Source organism: Dipodomys spectabilis, unplaced genomic scaffold (genome assembly GCF_019054845.1).
Source record: "Dipodomys spectabilis isolate Male_0828 unplaced genomic scaffold, ASM1905484v1 ptg000071l, whole genome shotgun sequence".
Classification (NCBI taxonomy): domain Eukaryota; kingdom Metazoa; phylum Chordata; class Mammalia; order Rodentia; family Heteromyidae; genus Dipodomys; species Dipodomys spectabilis.
Genome location: NW_024870748.1, coordinates 6,854,628 through 6,874,993, shown reverse-complemented (window position 1 = coordinate 6,874,993; position 20,366 = coordinate 6,854,628). Strand labels below are relative to the sequence as shown.

General features: G+C 43.1%; 1 protein-coding gene across 2 annotated transcripts in view; it reads right to left on the bottom strand.

Moving 5' to 3' along the window:
- Xpnpep2 (X-prolyl aminopeptidase 2) overlaps nt 1-17,009 on the bottom strand; it is a 31,617-nt gene extending 14,608 nt beyond the window's left edge. Inside the window, exons 1-11 of one of the 2 annotated variants that reach the window (XM_042682399.1) lie at nt 16,905-17,009; nt 14,731-14,874; nt 12,119-12,192; nt 10,075-10,185; nt 7,573-7,636; nt 6,535-6,639; nt 6,212-6,298; nt 5,167-5,313; nt 1,371-1,472; nt 883-964; nt 371-566 (exon numbers count right to left, since the gene is read on the bottom strand). In XM_042682399.1, coding sequence (XP_042538333.1) covers nt 371-566; nt 883-964; nt 1,371-1,472; nt 5,167-5,313; nt 6,212-6,298; nt 6,535-6,639; nt 7,573-7,636; nt 10,075-10,185; nt 12,119-12,192; nt 14,731-14,779 — 1,017 coding nt within the window. In that variant the 5' untranslated portion in view covers nt 14,780-14,874; nt 16,905-17,009. Of the gene's footprint in view, nt 1-370; nt 567-882; nt 965-1,370; nt 1,473-5,166; nt 5,314-6,211; nt 6,299-6,534; nt 6,640-7,572; nt 7,637-10,074; nt 10,186-12,118; nt 12,193-14,730; nt 14,994-16,904 lie in introns of those variants that run through there. The other variant, XM_042682397.1, reaches the window with a different exon arrangement.
- Between the last annotated feature and the right edge of the window lie 3,357 nt (nt 17,010-20,366).

Here is a 20,366-nt window from a genome sequence, read left to right as displayed (position 1 = left end):
GAGTAACTCCTCCTATAAGGTCAGGACTCTTAGTGTTATTTTACAGGTGAAGAAACAAATACTGAGGTTGACTAAACTGCTTATCCCAAGTCATTGCACAGTCAGGAGTAGAGTTGGGTTCAATGTCATGTTGACCTGTGTCTAAAATTTCTGCTTGATTAGACCAGGCTATATTGTTTCTAACCTCTTCCACAACTATATGAACTTTCCATGGGCAGAGAACTTTCTGCTCTCTTCCTAGGGGAGCCTGGAAGGGAATACACAGACATTTGTTGACTAACCAGATGATGGAATGACTGAGGGGCTTTGGCTCCATTTTAACTCAACACTTACTGGATCTGGAATAGTGGAAGTTACCTGGCAAACTCACCTTGGGTATCACTTCATAAAGCCCATGTGTGGTATATATGGTCCCAATCCAGACCTTCACATTTCCTACGGCGTAGGCCTGAACACTGTCTTGAACTTGACTGTAGTCCTCAATTTGCACACACATGGATTCTGTGCAATTTGAGTTCAGGTACTGCAGAGTCTCAGGACTAAAACGGCTCTTGTTTGCAAATAACCTGGGTAGAGAAAAAAGCTGGGCAGTATCCCCAGTATCTGCTAAAGATAACAGAAAAACCTACAGGCACACATGCAGACTCTTTGTTCCTAAAGGTCAGAGGAAGAGGAAGCCAGCATAGCATTGGGAGCCAAGCAGACCACATTGAGATTTGTTAGGAGCAGAGAAGAAGGGGTTATGAATATCCAACAGGAGGTTTCCCAGGGTGGGGATCCTGTTACAGCAGGCTCTGGGCAGCCTGAAGGCTGGATATTGGGGACAAAGAGAAGGTAGAAGTTGAAGGAAATTCAAGACTGCTAGCGAAGGAAAAGCCATACCTGATGGAAGAGTTTGTGAGCAGAGTGTAGGAATAGAAGAAGGGGTTGAAGGGGATGTCACGGCTGCGAAGGTTGAAAAGCCCTGGGAAAAGAATTATAGGGACTGAAATTCAGGCCTGTTTTGAGGGTCTTTGAGATGCTGAAGGAGATTACATACCTTTTATCCACCACAGTAATGCAGATACAAAGCAGTTAAGACATAGCTTTCATGGCCCTTAGAATGGCTGAAGTCTAGCCATAGAGATTGGGCAGAAATCCCTGATCTTTCCCTTAAGTAGACAGAAGTATTCTGCTGCTTGGGTCAGTCCATTCATCCCATGGCTTGTGGCTCACCCCAGCTTGCTCAGCCTCCTTACTCTGCAGACATGAGCTTCTGATCTGTTTTCCCTGAGGTCCCATAGGCCACTGGTGGGCACATGGGTGTCTGGGGGAAGGGCCATAGGGCTCAAGGACCTTATGTACATCCATGTCCACAAATCCAGACTCACAGGCTGTCTCATCAAGTGCTGACAGAAGAACAGCAGTTGGAGCCATGCTATGCTTCTGCATCTGACTTCGGATGTCAGATACTTTCTCCTGCCAAGTGCTCCCTAGAAGCAAAGAAGCCCAGAAGAAATTGTAAGCGGCACATCTTGTCTTTGACAAATAGTTCCTGGAGGACTTCCTTAGGATAATAGTTCCTTGCCTTTTTTTTTTTTTTTTTTTTTTTTTTGGTGCAAGGCTTTGCAAATAAATACAAAGCCAGAGCTCTAACACTAAGCTATGAACCTAACCCTTCATTTTGTTTTAAAAAGGCAAAAAGTAGAACCTTAGTTCAAACAAACTTGCTGTATACTCAGTGATGACATGGACTCTGGGCCTACACTGGACTCAGATTTTAGTTTTTCCTTTACTAGTTGGGTGACATTGGGTGAATCACTTAATTCTCCATGTCTTATTTTGCACATCTGTAAAATGGGGATGAGTTGCTATGACTAAAGCATATAGAAAGGTGTCTTGACATTTAGTAAGTCTGGTTGACTTTTCTGATGGATAAACATGCAAAAGAAAACAGGAGAACCAGCCTAGTTGAAGAGCAAAGGGAGAGGCCTGGGGCCATACTGGATGCTCCCCTGAAGTAACTCTAGGATTTAAGAGGTCACAAGTATTGGGCTAAGTACTTCATGTACATTGTTTTCATTCTTACCCCATTTTTAGATAAGGAAACTGAGGCTTTAGAGACATAAAGTGACTTGTCTAGGGTTTTATGTGTTTTAGTGGTAAAACTGGGATTTGAACCCAAGGCTGTGTGACTACATGCCCCATATTCCTTATCTGTACAAACAGTGTATTGTCTTTCTAGTATTTCTAACCTGTTAAGCTATCCCTAAATTATGTATCACAGTGCAGCCCTTCCTAGGATGCTTGTATGAGAGTTCTAGGGCTTCTTTCCATGCCCCCCTGCAAGGTATAGTTTCCCATGGTGGGACTAGGAAGGTTGTTAATTTTTTTTTTTAGAAAGTCATAAACATGGGCCGGAAATGTGGCTTAGTGGTAGAGTGCTTACCTAGCATGCATGAAGCCCTGGGTTCGATTCCTCAGTACCATATAAACACAAAAAGCTAGCAGTGGTAGAGTGCTAGCTTCGAGCAAAAAGAAGCTCAGGGACAGTGGCCAGGCCCAGAGTTCAAGCCCCAGTACTGGCAAAAAAAGAAAGTCATAAACATTAAGGATCCTGCTTGGACCCAGATAGCATAAATGATAAGTTAATGCCATTAAGAACTTTGTGCAAACACGTAAATGTATTCAACAAGAACCAAAGGTTTGGGTATGATATACTTGGGGGAAGTTATTTTATTGTGGAAAAACAAATATGAAGTTTATCATTTTAGCCTCAGTTTTTAATGTGTTAGTACTGGGGTTTGAACTCAGGGCCTTATGCTCCTGTTTAGCTTTTTCACTCAAGGCTGGTGCTCTAACACTTGAGCGACAGCTCCACTTTGGCTTTTTGGAGATGAGTCTCAAGATACTTGTCTGCATGGGCTGGCTTTGAATGTGTTCTTCAGATTTCAGCTTCCTAAGTAGTTATGATTAAGTGTATAAATCATCAGTGCCTAGCTTCTTTAGAGTACACAATTTGATTGGTTTAAGTGTATCTCAATGTTTTGCAATCATAACCACTATCTAATTCTAAGGCATTTTCATCATCCTAAAAGGAAACCTAATACCCATTAAAGAGTCATGCCCAATTCCCTCCTCCTTCCAGCCCTCTCCTTCCAGAAACTACTAATCTATTTTCTGTTCATGGTTTTACCAATGCTTGACGTTTCATATAAATGGAATCATACAGTACGTGGCCTTCTTTGAGTGGCTTTTCTCACTTAGAATTATGTTTCAGGATTCAATAGTATAATACATTTTAGAGAAAAATAAAACTTAAATGTTCAGAGGCATAGAGCTATCTTTGAGTAGCTAACTTTTCATGTTCTGCCCTATACTCCCTCTACCGTCTACCCTGCTTTTAAAAATTGCAAGGGGATGGAACGAAAATCTCTCTTGTCTAAGCTTTTTGAAGCTGAATTTTGTGTGTAGGCTTCCAGGCTCAGCTCTGGTTCTGGATGGCTTTCCATTGAAGATTGGCAGCCTGCAATATTCAGCATCTCTTTACTTGTGGAAAGTGATTTTTAAAAAATCTATGCAAATCCTGTACCAATCTCTCCAGTTGATATTTCTTTTTTCTCCTCTACACTTTTTCCTGGCATACATGTCATCTTTATGGGAATGAGATGATTAGTTGTATTTATGATAAAACAGTCTTGGAGAAGATGTTCCTTTAAAAATGGTGGCAAGAGGCACAAAGAGTGGAACATTAAAACAGATAAAGAATTCTCACCAGTTTCATTATACCCACAATTTTGACATGTCCCTCCTGCTTTTTTTACTTCTTTCCAAGCCAGAAATGTCCATGTGTATAAAAATGGGCCTCTCAGATTGCCCAATGTGACTAACAATCCAAACCTATTGGCCTATTCAGAATTCCCAGAAAGGCAGGGTGGTTAGTGGCCAAGATACTGATTCACATTCAGTAGCCTAGTCCTGGTCAGGATTTTATTATTTACAAGAATCCTAGAGAAACTTTACCACAAAAGGTCAAGGACACCACCCAGGCACTGAGTTCAAGCAGCAGAAATGTCGCGCACGCATGTGCACACACATACACACACTCACGCATACACACACAGAATTCTAAAGCATACAGATCCTATGAGATAGTTAGATGGTGCTACTGAGGTCAATGTTATGGATATTAGATTTTTCCGGGTCAGCTAACTTTTCTTTGTGGTCCAGCCAAAACCCAAATCTTCTTTTATGCCAGGATTTACCCTAAAGTTAATTGTTCACTTTTGTCCATGCCAGATATCTTACAAAACTAAATTCCTCATTGTAGGAGAACAAGATGTAAAAAGGGCCAAATGATTTCATAAACCAGTTCCCACTATCAGACAAGCAATTCCTATCACGTCTTTCCTATTCAATTCCCTTTGACTCTCATTTCCTCCCTTCCTCATATTTCATGTTTCATATCCCAACACTATTTATTTCAGTATTTTTTTGTCAATCATGCACCTTGAAATTTGGGCCTAAGCACTGTCCCTCAACTTTTCAGCTCAAGGCAAGTGCTCTACCACTTGAGCCACAGCACCATTTCCAGTCTTCTAGTGGTTTATTGGAGATAATATTCTCATGGACTTTCTTTCCCCAGGCTGGCTTCTAGCATCAGTCCTCAGATCTCAGCCTTCTGAGTAGCTAGAATTACAGGCATGAGTGACCACTACCCAGCTTATTCTCATATTTTCTTTTTTGTTGTTGTTGTTGGTACTGGGGCTTGACCTCTGGGCCTGGGCACTGTCCCTGTGCTCTTCAGCTCAAGGCTAGTGCTCTACCACTTGAGCCACAGCGCCACTTCCATATTCTCATATTTTCTAAACAGAGCTCTAAGGACTCAGATTCTCTGTGGAAAGGGGGTAAAAATTCTGCACTTTCATCAAGCATCTCAGGGCTAGGAGCATAGCTCAAATGGTAAAATGCTGCTTGCCTAGCTACTGTGAGATCCTAAGTTCAAATCTTAGTATCATCAAAAGAAAATTTTAACCAAGCCTTTTAAGTGACATGCTAAGTTTGTAATCCATTGGGTTGGGACCTCTGTTGGTGACTTTTCCAGCCAAAGGAGCAGCAGTGGGGACCTCTGTTATGAGGAAGCCATGGTGTTACTCATTGGAAAGAGGAATGGGTTTACTCAATCACCTATGAATTCCTCCTGCAGGGCATAAATGGGTTCGCTTGGCACTGGTGGCCTCTCAGAGCCCCACACCAGGTCCACAAGGTTGGTGGTAATGGATACCAGTTCTCTGTTGACTTTTTCAAGGGCCAGGTCATAAGCCATCCAGGTAGCTGTAGAGATAGGAAAGAGTCAAGGAAAACTGGTTCAAGCAAAGTTAGGTTTGCTTTACTTTGCCTCCCACTTCACTCCTGTAGCTCCAGTTGTCTTAAGCTTCCCCTTAAGTGTGGTCCTGCTGCAATGCAGTCCCCCCCACCCCATCCTTCTCTTTGTGTTTTCTTAGGCTAAATTGCTGAGCCCACCTCAATGCTCTCTACTGCCAACTGGCTAATCTTGTCTTTTTAAGTGTCAATGGGTGGGAGTTGACACTCTTTAGCATATTCATCATTTTTACCATGATTTGATGCCACTATTTAAAATAATAGTGATGTTCAGATATTGGGTAGGTTGATAAAGAATTTAGTTTGGAAGTTGGAAGTTTTCCTGGCGTATTCAGGAGGATTCTACCTTTGAGAGTATCGTCGGCTGCCTGGGATCATGATCTTTTATTAGTATTATTATCTTTAAGTAATTGTATTTATTCTTTTTAATGTGTCTCAATTACACAGCCATCAATATAATTTGTTGCAAAATATTCTACAACCACAACTTCAAAACTGTATTTTTTTGTTAGTCATGGGGCTTGAACTCTGAGCCTGAGCAGTGTTCCTGAGCTCTTTTTGCTCAAGACTAGTGCACTACCACTTTGAACAACAGCTCTACTTCTGTTTTTTTTCTGGTGGTTCATTGGAGATAAGAGTCTCATGGACTTTCTTGCCCAGGCTGGCATTGAACCATGATCCTCCTAGCCTAGCTTCCTGAGCAGCTAGGATTACAGGTGTGAGTCACCAGCACCCAGCTCAAAACAATATCTTTAGGGTCATATTACCCCTTTTGAGAAAGTATGTTTTTTACTACCCAGGAGGCTGAGACACTCTGTGGACAAGTCCAAGAATACAGGGATGAACATACCAACCGAGAAGAGGAAGGGATCCACACCCACACGCCCTCCATTAGGAATTTCAGCAGCAAGCCAAGTGGTAATGGAATTATAACTCACTGAAAGACAGGAAGAAATGCAAAGGTTACCTTCAATGCCATCCTCAGATTCCTCTAGCCAGGCCTCTGTCTGCAACAGTCCTCCATCAGTCTTAAAGGGCAGAGATAGATTCAAATTATTGGAGCTTCCCAAATGGACCCAGCAGAACCTTGCATATAGTCCCTCATCTTTGCCCTCCCAATCCTAATCTGGGTTCTATGGCTTTGAGGGGGACAGATCCATTTGGGCCTTCTACCTTCTTTATGGAGTTCCCAGTTGCAGTCCATCTGTCTCTCTGCCTGAGTCCAGTACCGACTGTCAGTCCAGACACCTGCCTTCCTCATGGTCACCACAGCAATACCTGGGCAGAAAAGAGAAACCTGGAGTAGAGGAGGAAGGTGATGATGAAGAATGTGACTTTGATGGATGTGAAATTGAGTACTGACTCTGAAGATGTTACAAGGGGCCTCTAGAAAGGGTTTATCATCTCCACTGGATGGAAGAGGGACAGGATGTGTTAAGAACAAGACCTTGGTGGTAGAACATCTTGGTGAGACTTCTCTCTTTGTGTTGTAGTCTTGTAGAGGAAGCCATTCTTTTAGCAGGAGAAGTAGCTTTTTTGTGAGTTGAAAAGAGCTGATAATACATATGGGTGCCCTTTGGAAAGAGAAAACTTGGTGTTGAGACTTGGTGGCTAATAAGAACACTGAGCCAGAGGTTTAGCTTACAGTGGGTGAGGCCAAGCAGCTTGAAGTTCAGGAAGGAATGTTTAAAGATCAGCAAAAGAATCTGGCTTCCATTGAAGAGGCTGGGACGCAGGTAGGAGCCCCTTTAGAAACAGGGGCATTATTAAGAGCTTCTGGATCTGGGTCTCATTTGGCCATGTGAAGTGATATCTATAAAAAAGACCTGTAAATTAAAACTTATCTCCAAGTGAGCTATCATATGAAAGAATGAATGGGTCCCTTGTGGGTAAATATAGAAGTCGTAACTATCTCAGTAATGGAATCCAGGGAGTGCTGGGTTGCGCCTAGCTATGGCAGCAGCATGGGAAGTAAGCCAGAAGAGTCATCTGCCTCACTCTACAGAAATGTGGCCAGTGTACTTTGAAATTTGTGCCCTGGAGAACCTGCTGATTTCAGGGTTGGGACAGGAGGTTGAGAAAGAGAGAGAATAAGAGGAGCCTCTGTATAGATCTTGGTGTCCTGGTTGCTAAGGGACTATTTATGCTAGGTCCTCTGTAACTATCTTTGGTCCACCAACAGAAGCCAAGGTGGCAGGTAATGGCTGTTACCTGCAGTTCCTGTGAAGCCTGTCATCCATGCACGCCTCTCATCATGTCTGCCAATGTATTCATTCTAGAAAATGGACGCCATAGAGTTACATCCTACATGAAGGCTCCAACTATATTCCCATTTTTTTTGGTCTCATTAGTTGCAACCAGTCCCATAAGGCACCTCTGTAACTGCCTCTGTCCACTATCTTCTCTTCCTTTGAATAATTAAATCTGTTTTAGTCTCAACTCCACTGTCTAGCACTGGACTTGGGGTTATACTGGACTGTTCTTCACTGGCCACTCTAACCAGAATGCAAATTCTGGGCAGTCCAGGACCATGACTTCCAGGTTTCCTTTCAGATATCCCTTCTTCCTCTCCAGTCTATAATAGCCATTGGGTACAGTGATTCCTTATGAGCAGCATCCATCAAACACAGGCTGAAATTACCCAAAAATGTTTCCACTAAAAATGTACAGACTTTTTCTTGCCATTATTCATTAAACAATACTGTATGACAACCATTTACAGAAATTTGAATTGTAGTAGGTATAAGTATTTAAAGGATATGGAAGGGTATGCATATATTATGTGTAAATACTACACTATTTTTATAAGGACTTCAACATCCATTCATTTGAGTGTCTGTGTGGATTCTGGAGCCAATCTCCCATGGGTGACTTTATTGATTTATAATTCTTGAAGACAGATCTTGATATTTGCTTTAGCAAAAAAGAAAACTGGAGAGTTGAGGTGTGGCACAGTGGTAGCATCTGCCTAGTGAGTTTGAGGCTCTGAGTTTGAAGCACAATACCACCAAAAAATAAAGAAAAATGGAAACACTCAACAGAAAGAAAACAGTCTCAGAGACCATCAGATATGTGTCCAAAGTTCTTAGCCATCCACATCAAGTGGGAAACTAATTTAAGAAACCTTATTGGCACTGAAAATGCCTGTTCTTCCAGGTGGGCTGTTACTTGATGTAGAGTGAGTGGAAAGGGTGCAGGCAGAGCCACTGATGGGAAGGGGTGGGCTACTGAGGGAGATCACTGCTTTGGGGAAAGTAGTTCTTATTCAGACTGTTGTGTGTTTTAGACTGTGTGCCCTTCTCAATTGTATATGGTACATGCTTGTGTATCCCAGAACTCACTGTTTCATCCAGCTGGTTCTAACAAGGCCGGGGTCAAAAGGAAACTTACAGTAGTTCTACTCAAATTCTCAGCCTCCCTTCTAACCTCTCAGGGCAGGGATGACCCAGACACACCTTCTGTATCTGCCACTACCTAGGAATTAGTCAAAACTAATTCAGATAGGGTAAGGTTGAGCACAGAAATGGTAGGACAAAGGGTGAACCAATGTAGCAGTGATACCCACTAGGCACTATGTTAAAAATGAAGAACACAACTTGTGGGGGAGCAACTGGGGGGGAAAAACTGAGAGAAGAGGTGATATTGTTAAAAAAGAAATGTATTAATTTCCTGACTTACGTAACTGTAACCCCTCTGTATGTCACCTTTACAATAACAATAAAAATTAACTTTGAAGTTGTTTTATATCCTTCTGAAGGTCAAGGAGATTTGGCTGCGTCTTCCCTCTTGTGTAAAGGAATATGTTTTTTTGTTGTTGTTGTTTTTTTAATTTTTGCAGGTCTTGGGGCTTGAACTCAGTCTGGGCTCTGTCCCTGAGCCTCTCTGTGCTCAAGGCTAGAGCTCTACCACTTGAGCCACAGTGCCACTTCTGGATTTTTTCAAGAGTTTATTGGAGATAAGAGTCTCAAGGACTTTCCTGCCCGAGCTGGCTTTGAACCGTGATACTCAGATATCAGCCTCCTGAGTAGCTAGGATTACACACATGAGCCACTGGTGCCTGGCTCAGGAATGTTTTTTAAGTTGCGTTAAAACTATCCTGAAAAAAAAAGAAAGAAAAAAAATTATCACGTACAGGCTGAGCATAGTGGCAAACATCTGTAACCCAACTACTGGAAAACATAGGTAGGAGAATGGAAGTGTGAGGTTGGCCTTGGGCTAAAACACAAGACCCTATCTCAAAAATAAGAGGTGAGGGCAAGACTTAAATAGTAGAGTACTGGGCTGGGAAGGTGGCTCAGTGGTAGAGTTCTTGCCTTGCATGCAGGAGGCCCTGGGTTCGATTCCTCAGCACCATATAAGCAAAAAAAAAAAAAAAAGCCGGAAGTGGCACTGTGGCTCAAGTGGTAGAGTGTTAGCCTTGAGCTGAAGAGCTGAGGGACAGCACCTAGACCCAGAGTTCAGGCTCCATGACCGGACCCCCCAAAAAAAATAGTAGAGTAATTTTCTAACAAGTCAAAAATAACAGTTGAAAGCCTAGTACTGTCAAACAAAAACAAACTGCCACGTGCAAGGTTTCTACTTTGGTCCCTTTGATTGTCAAATGCTTTCTTTGCTTTCATTTTCTGAGTCAGAACTGCCTTCTGTTTGTGGCCTATGGCTAGTGGTTGACCCATGGTAGCACATAGGACAAGAGGAAGAGAAACAGTTGCTCACCATGTGTGCATCCGTGTCTGGGATTAAGTAGGCAGAGAGGTTCCAGGCCTGTATCTGCTGGCGGAGGGCTGTGAGTCGTGCTGTAGTATTGACCACAGTAACTGGAAGGTGCTAACAGATGATAGGAAAACACTCAAATGCACATACATTGTTTAGACAAAGTGAGACATAGGCCCCTACCTCTAGAGGAGCCAGCCTTTTATAATGAAAGGTGGAATGGCAGCTGATATTATTGCTTAGTCTACAGACAAGATGCCTGGGCTAAATCCAAAGGGCGAGGGGTAGAGTTTGGGGAAGAATCTCTGTGTCAGTAATGGGATCCGAGTGTGGGATGGGAGTGTGGGTGAGAACTATAGGAATCTGAACTCTGTTCCTGGGCCAGGTCAGGAAGACAGTCTCTCTCTGGATACCTTGGGGTACAGTTAGCAAATAAAAATACAGGATGCTACTCAGCTACATTTAACTTTCAAATTAATAATGAATAGTCTTTTAATATAAGTATGCCTCATGTAGTATTTGAGACTGTTTTTTTGGCGGGGGGTGGGGGGGTGGGGGGTGGGGGAGACTGGTCCTGGGGTTTGAACTATGGGACTGGGTGCTGCCCCTGAGCCTCATTGTGCTGATGGCTAGTGCTCTGCCACTTGAGCCACCATGCCACTTTTGGCTTTTTCTGAGTAGTTTATTAGAGATAAGAGTCTCACCAACTTTCCTGCTTAGGCTGGCTTTAAATAGCCATCCTCAGATCTCAGCTTCCTGAGTAGCTAGGCTTACAGGCATGAGCCACTAGTTTATTTGGGACCCTCTTAAAATATAATATTATTTGTTGTCAGAAATTCAAATGTAATCAACCTAGTGTGTAGTATTTTGTCTAGAAACCTCTTTGGGGCTTTTTCTCAGGTTGTCACCATTGGTCCCAAAAGACAGAGGAAAGTGCATGAATACCCCCTCCTCAACACCCTCAGATAATTTGTCCTCTCCAAGACAGATATTTCTTTAGAAGACAATCTTTATAAAATGAAAACTATGTTTTTGGTTTGTAATGTTTGGCTTTATACTCAACAATATATCTAGGTTTGTATTAATATAAAAGTTATGGTAGTGAGGGGTTGGAGTGGATAGGGAAAGAGAAATTGGTTTTCTCTGTGCCAAGAGGGGGTACTAGCAGGAAGGGACTAATAAGGAGGATGAAAGAGGCTGAATGAGGTTGAAATAGATTATTAGCAACTATGAACCAGAATAATGAAACCTGTTGAAATTGTTTTGGGAAAAGGATAAGGGATCAGAGAAAGTGATAGAAGAGTGTGATTGGAATACATTGTAAACATGTGGAAAAATGTGACAATGAAATCCATCGCCCTATAACTAATGTAAACTAATTTTTAAAAAGTAAGGTGGTTTGCCTAGCCATCTATTAAGTGGCTTAGAGTATTATACACTTGCCCACTCATCACACTTCCTCACCTACCCCTTCCTGGAGAAGTTCATTAGATCCAGTTTAGCTATACAAAGAATTACTGAGTCGTCAGCTAGGAAGCTGGCCACCTGATCTATTCAGCTGGCTCCAGTCTTCAGGCTTTCTGGCTTTCACACCCTATGTTTTTCCTCTGGCCCTTCCGCTGGCTCTTCTAGTCCCTTGGCTTCCTCCCTCCTCTCCTCTGTGCTTCCCTCTTAGCTATTTTTCTAGAATTTCTAGTTTCTTTTCTCCCATCCTCCTCCTTGCCTCTGCTTAGCTACATCAAAGGAAATTTGGGGCCTCCCCACCCCTTTCTTTCTCCCTCCCTCTGATGGGTGTTTCCTAGGCCCAGCCAGTGTAGAAGTTAACAGCATGCTGTTAGGAAGAGTGGAAGAGAGACCAGGCATTCATAGAGAGCTGAAGGGTATGTTGGGCACCTGAATCCCTACAGACAGACTGCTCTGATGGATGCTCATAACAGGGGTTTCCAGTGTGAAATCAAGAGAGAGTGTAGTTGGAAGTGGCTAGCAACTGAGCCAATGGGAGAAGACCATAGGGTGGGGTCATATAGGGATGGGGCCAAGTCCTCACCGGAGGGTTGGTTGAACAGTTTCTCATATCCTTTCTTCCAAGGTTCACAGGCTTTGGGTGACTCCAGGCATAAGCTAGAAACCAAGAGAAAAATCCAGAGTTATTTAGTTACCAGAGAATTCTCAGAATGCAGAGACATTCTCCTTCATTCCCCTCCTTCACCTTGCAGAACCTCCATCCTTTGAAAGACACCATGCTGGCCAATTCTACTTAAGGATAAAAATAATCACATTTCATGGGATATCAGGCTGAATTGGATGGCACCCTGAGTCACAAAGAAACTAGTTTCATCAACAAGTGATTGCCACTTTTGGGGGGGTTTAATACTCATTACATCAATTCATTTTTCCTCTAATCTAAGTGGGTCTTTTCAGGGAAATGGAAATGTTGGGTGTAAATTAAATTTTTTCTTTTTTTCTTTTTTTTTTTTGGGTCCGGTCGTGGGGCCTGAACTCTGGGCCTGGGCGCTGTCCCTCAGCTCTTCAGCTCAAGGCGAGCGCTCTACAACTTGAGCCACAGCACGACTTCCAGCTTTTTTTTGTTTTTGCTTATGTGGTGCTGAGGAATCGAACCCAGGGCCTCATGCATGCAAGGCAAGCGCTCTACCACTGAGCCACCTTCCCAGCCCCTAAATTAAATTTTTAAAATCAAATTTTCTTTGAAATATTCTATAGGATCTCACTAAATATCTACCCCCACTTTAATCTTAGTCTTCTATAATTGTAAGTATATATGTATATATAATATATATTTATATATGTACACACACACACACGGTTTACCGAAATTCAAGGCTCATATTGCCATTTCTTACAATCCGAATCTCCCCATATCATTCTAGGTTTATATTTTATTTTTAAAGTATTTTAATTTTTATTTTTGTTGCTCATGTGCCTTGAACTCAGGACTTGAGCATTGTCCCTCAGTGTTACCCCTCAAGGCTAATATCACTCTACCAAAGCTCTACCTTTGGCTTTCTGGTGATTAATTGGAGATAAGAGTCTCACAGACTTTCTTAATTGGGCTGGGTTTGAACCACAATTTCAGACGAGCCTCCTGAGTAGCTAGGGTTACAGATGTGAGCTTCCACTGCCTGGCTATAGGTTTATTTTATTTTATTAAAAATTATTTTGTTCCAGTACGAGGGCTTAAACTCTGGGCCTGGATGCTATCCCTTAGCTTCTTTGCTCAAGACTGGTACTCTAACCTATAAGCCACAACTCCACTCCCACCCTTTTTGGGTAGTTAACTGGAGATGAATCTCACAGACTTTCCTTTCCCTGCTGGTTTCAAACCATATTCCTTAGATCTTAGTCTCCTGAGTAGCTAAGATTACAGGCATCAGCTACCTGGGTGCCTGGGTCTAGGTTGATTTTAAATATAAGACATAAGGGCTGGGAAGGTGCTCAGTGGTAGAGTGCTTGCCTTGCATGCCTGAGGCCCTGGGTTCGATTGCCCAGCACCACATAAGCAAAAAGAAAAAAGCCAGAAGTGGTGCTGTGAGTCAAGTGATAGAGCGCTAGCCTTGAGCTGAAGAGCTGAGGGACAGCGCCCAGGCCCAGAGTTCAGGCCCCATGACTGGACCCCCCCCAAAAAATAAATATAAGACAGAAATCCTACTCTGACATCATCTGGTGAGTGAGGAAAGGTGAATTAGCATTTAAAGAGCTCCTACTACATGCAAAACACTGAAGTCAGCAATTTAACTATTGATGCATATGGCACACACCAACATTATGGTCAACAAAGGTCAGCATATAGGACAATGGTCCCAACATGACCAACCTAATGACATCACAGCCATTTTAGTTTGCAGAAGTCCACTCCATGTTTGTGTGACAATAATTTGCCTCATAATGTTTCACAGAATGTGTCCCCATTGCTAAGTGACACACAACTCTATCTCATTTAGTACTTGAAATAATTAGACTCTAAGAGGTATGTAATGATTATTCACTTCTCAAAGACTCTTTTTGATGGAACTTGAGATAGGCTCCTCCACTCTTTTCTTAACAAGATCTTGACCTTGGCCTTCAGGGTCACTCTTGCCCCTATAGGCCTACATTACAGTTTAAACAATACCTCCGCCTTAAATATCTAAATGATTCCTCCCAGTATCTGATCACAAGCCACGTCCTCCACCCTAGATATCTGACTTTCCCGCTCCAGCTCAGTGGGAACTCTGTCAAATCAGTTTAGCAGGAAACTCCACACTCTGGATGATTCCTCACACTCACTTGCCATGTTCCAGGCTCCTCATTCCGCTCTGGTTTAGATATCCATCCCTAGGGTGCTCTGAAAGGTTCCAAAATGAGCCCCACCTGTTCTTGGTGCTTCAAGGCCCTGTTATCTCTAATAAAGCCTTTATCACTCTACAAACAAATACCAAAATAATTTTTATCATTAACTGGAGGAATAGAAGGACTCCACCAAAGATTCAGCTCACGTCATAAAGGCTCAGAATGAAGATTGGCCCTAATGGGGCTGCATCCCAAGACAGAGAAGGTAACCTCAAGAAAGAGAGACAACCAGGGTCCTAGCCCTCACCCCAATGATGAGCCCCAGAGGAAGAGGCCAGAGCTGGTCTCTAGAACAGATCAGGATGTACATACCACAGAGGAGGATAAGCCAGGGGCAGCAGCCCCAGGGAGTCAGGGCCATGGGATCTCCAGAGGCTGATGCTGAGTGGATAGGGTTAGGTGGCTTTGGAGAGTGAGGGCAAGGCTGTTTCTTTCCCCTCTTCCTCTAGGACTTTTCTAGGCAGAAGCAGACAGTGGTCAGGACTAGTAACAGGAAGGAGGCTGCTCCCTTTCTTCTTTTGTTCTGATGGGCTCAGAGAGCCACAGTGAGCAGAAGAGTCTTGGGCTTTCGCAGACAACTGGTGCAGGCTCCTCGGATAGGGTGTGAGCCCGCCCCAGGGCAGAGTCCAAAGATCTTGGAGACTGAGTAGTAACAGCTGGTTTCAATCAGCCAGTTTCTCCCAGCCCCCTCTTCAGCAGCCCTGCCCTGGCCATTCCTGAATTCTGTCTCCCTCCCTCCAGTAAGCTGTTTCCCATTAGTTCTCCCACACAAGGCACTGGGTTCAGCCTTACTTTTGCTTTGGTATGAATATTTGTCCCTCCTTCTCTGAGCTAGTTTGATCCAGAAAAAAAGCCAGTGACCTCTCTTTCTGCACCCCTTGAAGAAGTTGGTGACAACTACAATTATGTTCTTGAGCTGGTGAATATTCCTCCAGGACAGTCCACTGTGAAAGATGCCACCAACCCTTCCTTTGGGAGCCTCTGAATCTTCTTCAGCTGCACATTCTGTACTCTGCGAAGTCCAAGCTACTTAGGGACAGTCATACCCGGCTGGTGGCACGGTGGGGCAGGAGGAGGGTTGGCACAGAGGCACTTAGATTTCAAGGAATCAGGGGATATCACTAAAGATGGAAGTGAAAGGATCCATCACATCCATGCCAGGGGACCATGCAGAGGCAGGCAGGCAGGCCCAGGATTATTACAAGGTTTATTAGAGGAGCCATAAGAGAGAGCACATGGCCACCTCCACTATCTAGGTAGCAGCAGGGTCTGGGGGTAGGAAGTGAGGTAGATGGGAGCTCAGATGTGTCTGGGTGGAGAGAGGGAGGGGCCAACTGGTTAGCAGGAACTCCAGGGCTAGGAGGAGCTCAGGTCTGGGTGGAGCTGAGGAACAAAGGTGAGCATAATGCTTACAGGAAGAAGTTCCAAAAAGAGGAATTTGGGGGCTCTGAGAACTTTGGTTAGTTGGAAATGTCTTCCTACCATGTCTTCTAGAACAGGTGCTTGGCTATGCTGCAGTGAGGCTTGCTCCTGCATAGCATGACTCTCTGTGATGGAAGTGGAGAAGGTAAGACCAGCATTGTCCCTGTACTCAGCTGTGTCACAGAGCACCATGCAACACCAATTCCAAGGCAGTGTCCAGTAAATGTTTCTAGAGTTTTTGGGTTCTTATGAGCTCAGGAAGGATTTGCTTCCAAGAGGCAAACAGACCCAGTGTATGGATTCTCAACTAGCCTGAGGGTTAAGGTACATGGCCTATTCCTATCTACTTATATGTTTGTATGTTTACCTTTTTGCAGTGCTGGGAATGAGCTAAAGGCCTTGCAGTTGCTAGACAAATGTTCTACCTTTGAGTTTTAGCTCTAGCCCCTACTTGTTTGTTTTTTTTTTTTTGAAAGAGAGTCAAATTATGAAGTTCAACCTGGCCTTGTACTAGCTATATAGTCCAGTTTGGCCTTGACCTTCTGGGTGCTTGGATTATAGGCATTATTGGTTTTGGTTTCATTTTAAATGCATTTGTCCTTATTTATAATAAATTCAAGACAGTTTTCAACAACCCATTAAAAAAACAGTACAACTTTTATAGAGGGAAAGGGGACCTTTATGGAAGTCCATGACAGGGCAGAGTCAAAATGAGTGAGGAAGCTTTGTGAACTTTACTTTCAGGAATCAAAGCAGAGGACAGAAGCTCTGAGCCTTTCCCAACAGATATGAGAAATCTTGTCATTTTGTGGCTGCTGAAACTTGTCTTTTCCCTGTCCACTCTTTCCCACCTCTTCCAGGACTGGTGATGAGGTTATTCCCAGAGCTCTGTGGATTAAGGAAATGTTTCTTCAAAGGCCCTTTCCCTGCCTCTCAACTGTATTCACCATCCCAAGGGGCAAGGAAGTAGATCTATTGGGGTCATTCAGAGAAGGAATTCTAAAGAAAGTCTTCAAGGACAAGCACAGTCTGGCCTGTTCATCCGTGAACCTAAGAGCACTGACCTGGGATCCAGACTGCCTCCATTTCAATGCCAGTTCTGTCCTGTCAGCTGCATGGTCTTGAGTGGTGACTTCACCTTTATGAGCCCTCAGGTTCTTTGCTTGTCAAATGGTGCACAGTCACATTCAGTTCTCAGAGATGTGATGAGGATTAAATGGTTAATACTTAGGAAGCTCCTAGAACATTCCTGGTAGACAGTAAAAGTTAAATGCTTTGTGTTTATTAATACAAATGTATAACTTGAACCAAAGTGAGTCTCATCTGCACCTTGGCCTCTCTCTCCTTGGCATCCAACACTGCTGAAATGGCAGTTACCAAAAGCCAAGCTCAGCAGGGGCCCCAGGACCTTGAGACAAAGGACTCAGACATCCCTCCCTCATATACTGACCTCTGCCCAGGGATGGTCTCTACACAAGACTCAGGCCTCCAATTCTATCCTCTGGGTCCTTGCTTTGGCCCTGGTGATGATGATGACCTCAGCTCTTTATCTCCTTATCTCAAAACCACTCTCTTCACTTTCATCAGTTTGGGGACTTGAACTCAAGTTGGCAACAGGCCTGAAGCAGAAGGAATGATTTGGTATAGTCAGGGTGAATAGCCAAGGGTCCTTGTAACAGACTTGCTTGGAAGTCCTATGAATCACTGCAGTTCACTGTGGCATGCGCAGAAAAGTTAATGTCTTCTGCCTCTTTCACTTTCATTTATTTTTTAATATTTATTTAAAAATTTATTGTAATGGTGATGAACAGGGGGTTTACAGTTACATAAGTGAGATAATGAGTACATTTCTTTTTAGACACTGTTATCCCCTGCCTCATTTTCTCCCACTTACCACTCCCCACTCTCTTCCCCCCACCAGATTGTAAAGTTCATTTCCAACATAGTGCCTAGTAAGTACCACTGTTGCATTAGCTCATCCTTTGTCCTGATGTTTCTGTGGTTCCCTTTCCCTTCCACGAATGAGATAAGCTTGTATACAAGACATAGGATACAGAAAACTAAAACAGAAAGATAAAAATAGAAATAACTGCATACAGGACATAATAAGAACCTCTTAAAGGCCAAATTCTGAAAGTAGAGAAGTTGTTTTTTAGGGTCTTTCCTCTCCATGTTTTTGTATTTTCTTTGTAGCTTGAGCACACTCAAGGCTTGTCACCCTGACTTTTTTTTTGTATATATTTTTAATTGTAAAAATACTGTTCAGAGGGGTTACAGTTACTTCAGTAAGGTAATGAGTACATTTCTATGGAGAGTTGTTACCTCCTCCTTTGTTTTTCCCCTACTACCCCTTCCCCTACCTCCCCAACTCCTCCCACTCCCGTCCTCATCGAAGTTGTAAAGTTCGTTTTCATCGTAGTGTCTTGGACATCTCATTGTTACAATGGGTCAACCTATATCCTTATTTCAGCATGTTATTTCCCTTCTTCTCCCCAAATTAGAAAAATGTATATTCAAGATTCAGGGCACCAGAATCAAATACAGTGAAAACAGGGATTATACCATGGTGGAAGAACATACAAAAGAAACAAAAATTAATCACATGGTACATTATAAATATATTAAAAACCACAGCAAGAAAGATAAAACCACATGTGTCTCTATCTTGGGGTTCATTTCACTTAGCATCATCTTATATGGTCATATGTACATAGCTTTTGACCTATTCTGTTTGTCCTATACTTATACAAGTTATTGCAAATAAGGGAAACCATGGGACCTATGTTTGTTTGGGTCTGGCTTACTTCACTTAATGTAATTATTTCCAAGTCTTTCCATTTCCTAACAAATGGGCCAATGTCATTCTTTCTGATGGAGGCATAGAATTCCATTGTGTATGTATACCACATTTTCTTGATCCATTCATCTACTGAGGGCATCTGGGTTTTGATCTGGGTTTCCATTGGAATAGAGCAAACCAGTACCCATGTCCTTCCACCTCTAAATGTCATCATGAAACTCATGTTGTAAAATTGGTATATGCTAATAAAAATTTTAAAAACCCAACAATCTATTAGATATTCTGAGAAAAGGCATGTAAAGTGAGCAGCAAGAACTCTTATACCAGGACCACAGTGGCTCTGCTGTGAGAAACCCTGGGCCAAGGGAACTGGGGGGAAAGCCAGGAGGAAGGAGGTGAAGGTCAAGTGGCCATGAACGTTGGCAGTAGTGGCCCAGAAATGACAATGCAGGCATTGGTCATAGGGAGCCCTGTAGCCTGGGGACAGATTGGTGACAACAACAGAATGAGCAACCTGTTGAAAAGAACACATCTGGGCAGCAACATAGCCTGGGATAGATGTGGTATGGGACAGAGATCTAGTGGGGTTCTGAACATGTGCCTTACATTTGCCGGGATGTCTCAAGATACTGAAGATGAAACCTGTAAGAGGATTTCCAAGGTCTTGCAGTTCTTCAGGAGGAAAGGGGCCTTTGAGCTAGTGTACTTTAGGCCCCACTGCTGATGTGACCTCAGAGGCTGCCACACTGGAAAACCTTGGCTTTATAGGCATGACATATGACCCCAGTTTCCAAGCCCTTTTCTTATTTCATAAGGTTTCTTTTTTTAAAAAACTTAAAATTGTTATTATAAAGTGATATACAGAGAGGTTACAGTTACATAAGTCAGGTAATGAGTATATTTCTTTTTGGACAATGTCACCCCTACCCTTGCTCTCTTCTCATTTTCCATTGGGTTTCTTCACCACATTGAGAGACAAGTGGAGTCCTCACTAGCAGAAAAGAAGATAGACTTGGAGAAGAGTGGGAGCATTGCCTAGGTCCAAGATAACCTTCTGGCAGAACTGGAACTCAGACCTGTATCTCTTCCTTCCATTACGCTGAAGCTTCTCCATGGCACCTACTCTATGTAGCACAAAGCCATGGCTCCCATGGCTCCAATCTCTGCAGTTTAGTAACAGAAGCCTTCATCCTTTATATATCTTATTATCCCTTTCTTTTTGTACATACTCCATCAAAGTCTAGCTTAGTCACCTCATACACCAAGCCCCAGACCACCTCAAATTCATCCCTCCATCTCAGGGGCTCTTATAACACATTGTCTGAGCCTATGTTTTAAAGGTCTTGCATTGATCCCTTACTTTTCCTTCTTACGTCACTCATCCCTGAGGGCAAGACCTTGCTTTTACAGATATTTGGCTTCACCAAAGCATTCAGGACAAAGCCAGCTCAACAGAATGGGATCAACACCAGTTTGTTGAGTTGACACTAAACTCCAACAATATGTGGCCCAGCCTCTCCATCTGTCTCCTGTAGTGTCCTGAATAGCGGGTGGAGAGTGATTTTCTAGTTCCAGAAGGCTGCTGTGCTACTCATGGTTGTACTTTCTATCATACCTCTTCACTGGACAAAAGCTATCTTGTGCTAGACAAATTCCAGTAGGATTGAGGCAGAAGAATCATAAATTCAAGGCTGACCTGGGAAACTGAGACTTTGTCTCAAATTTT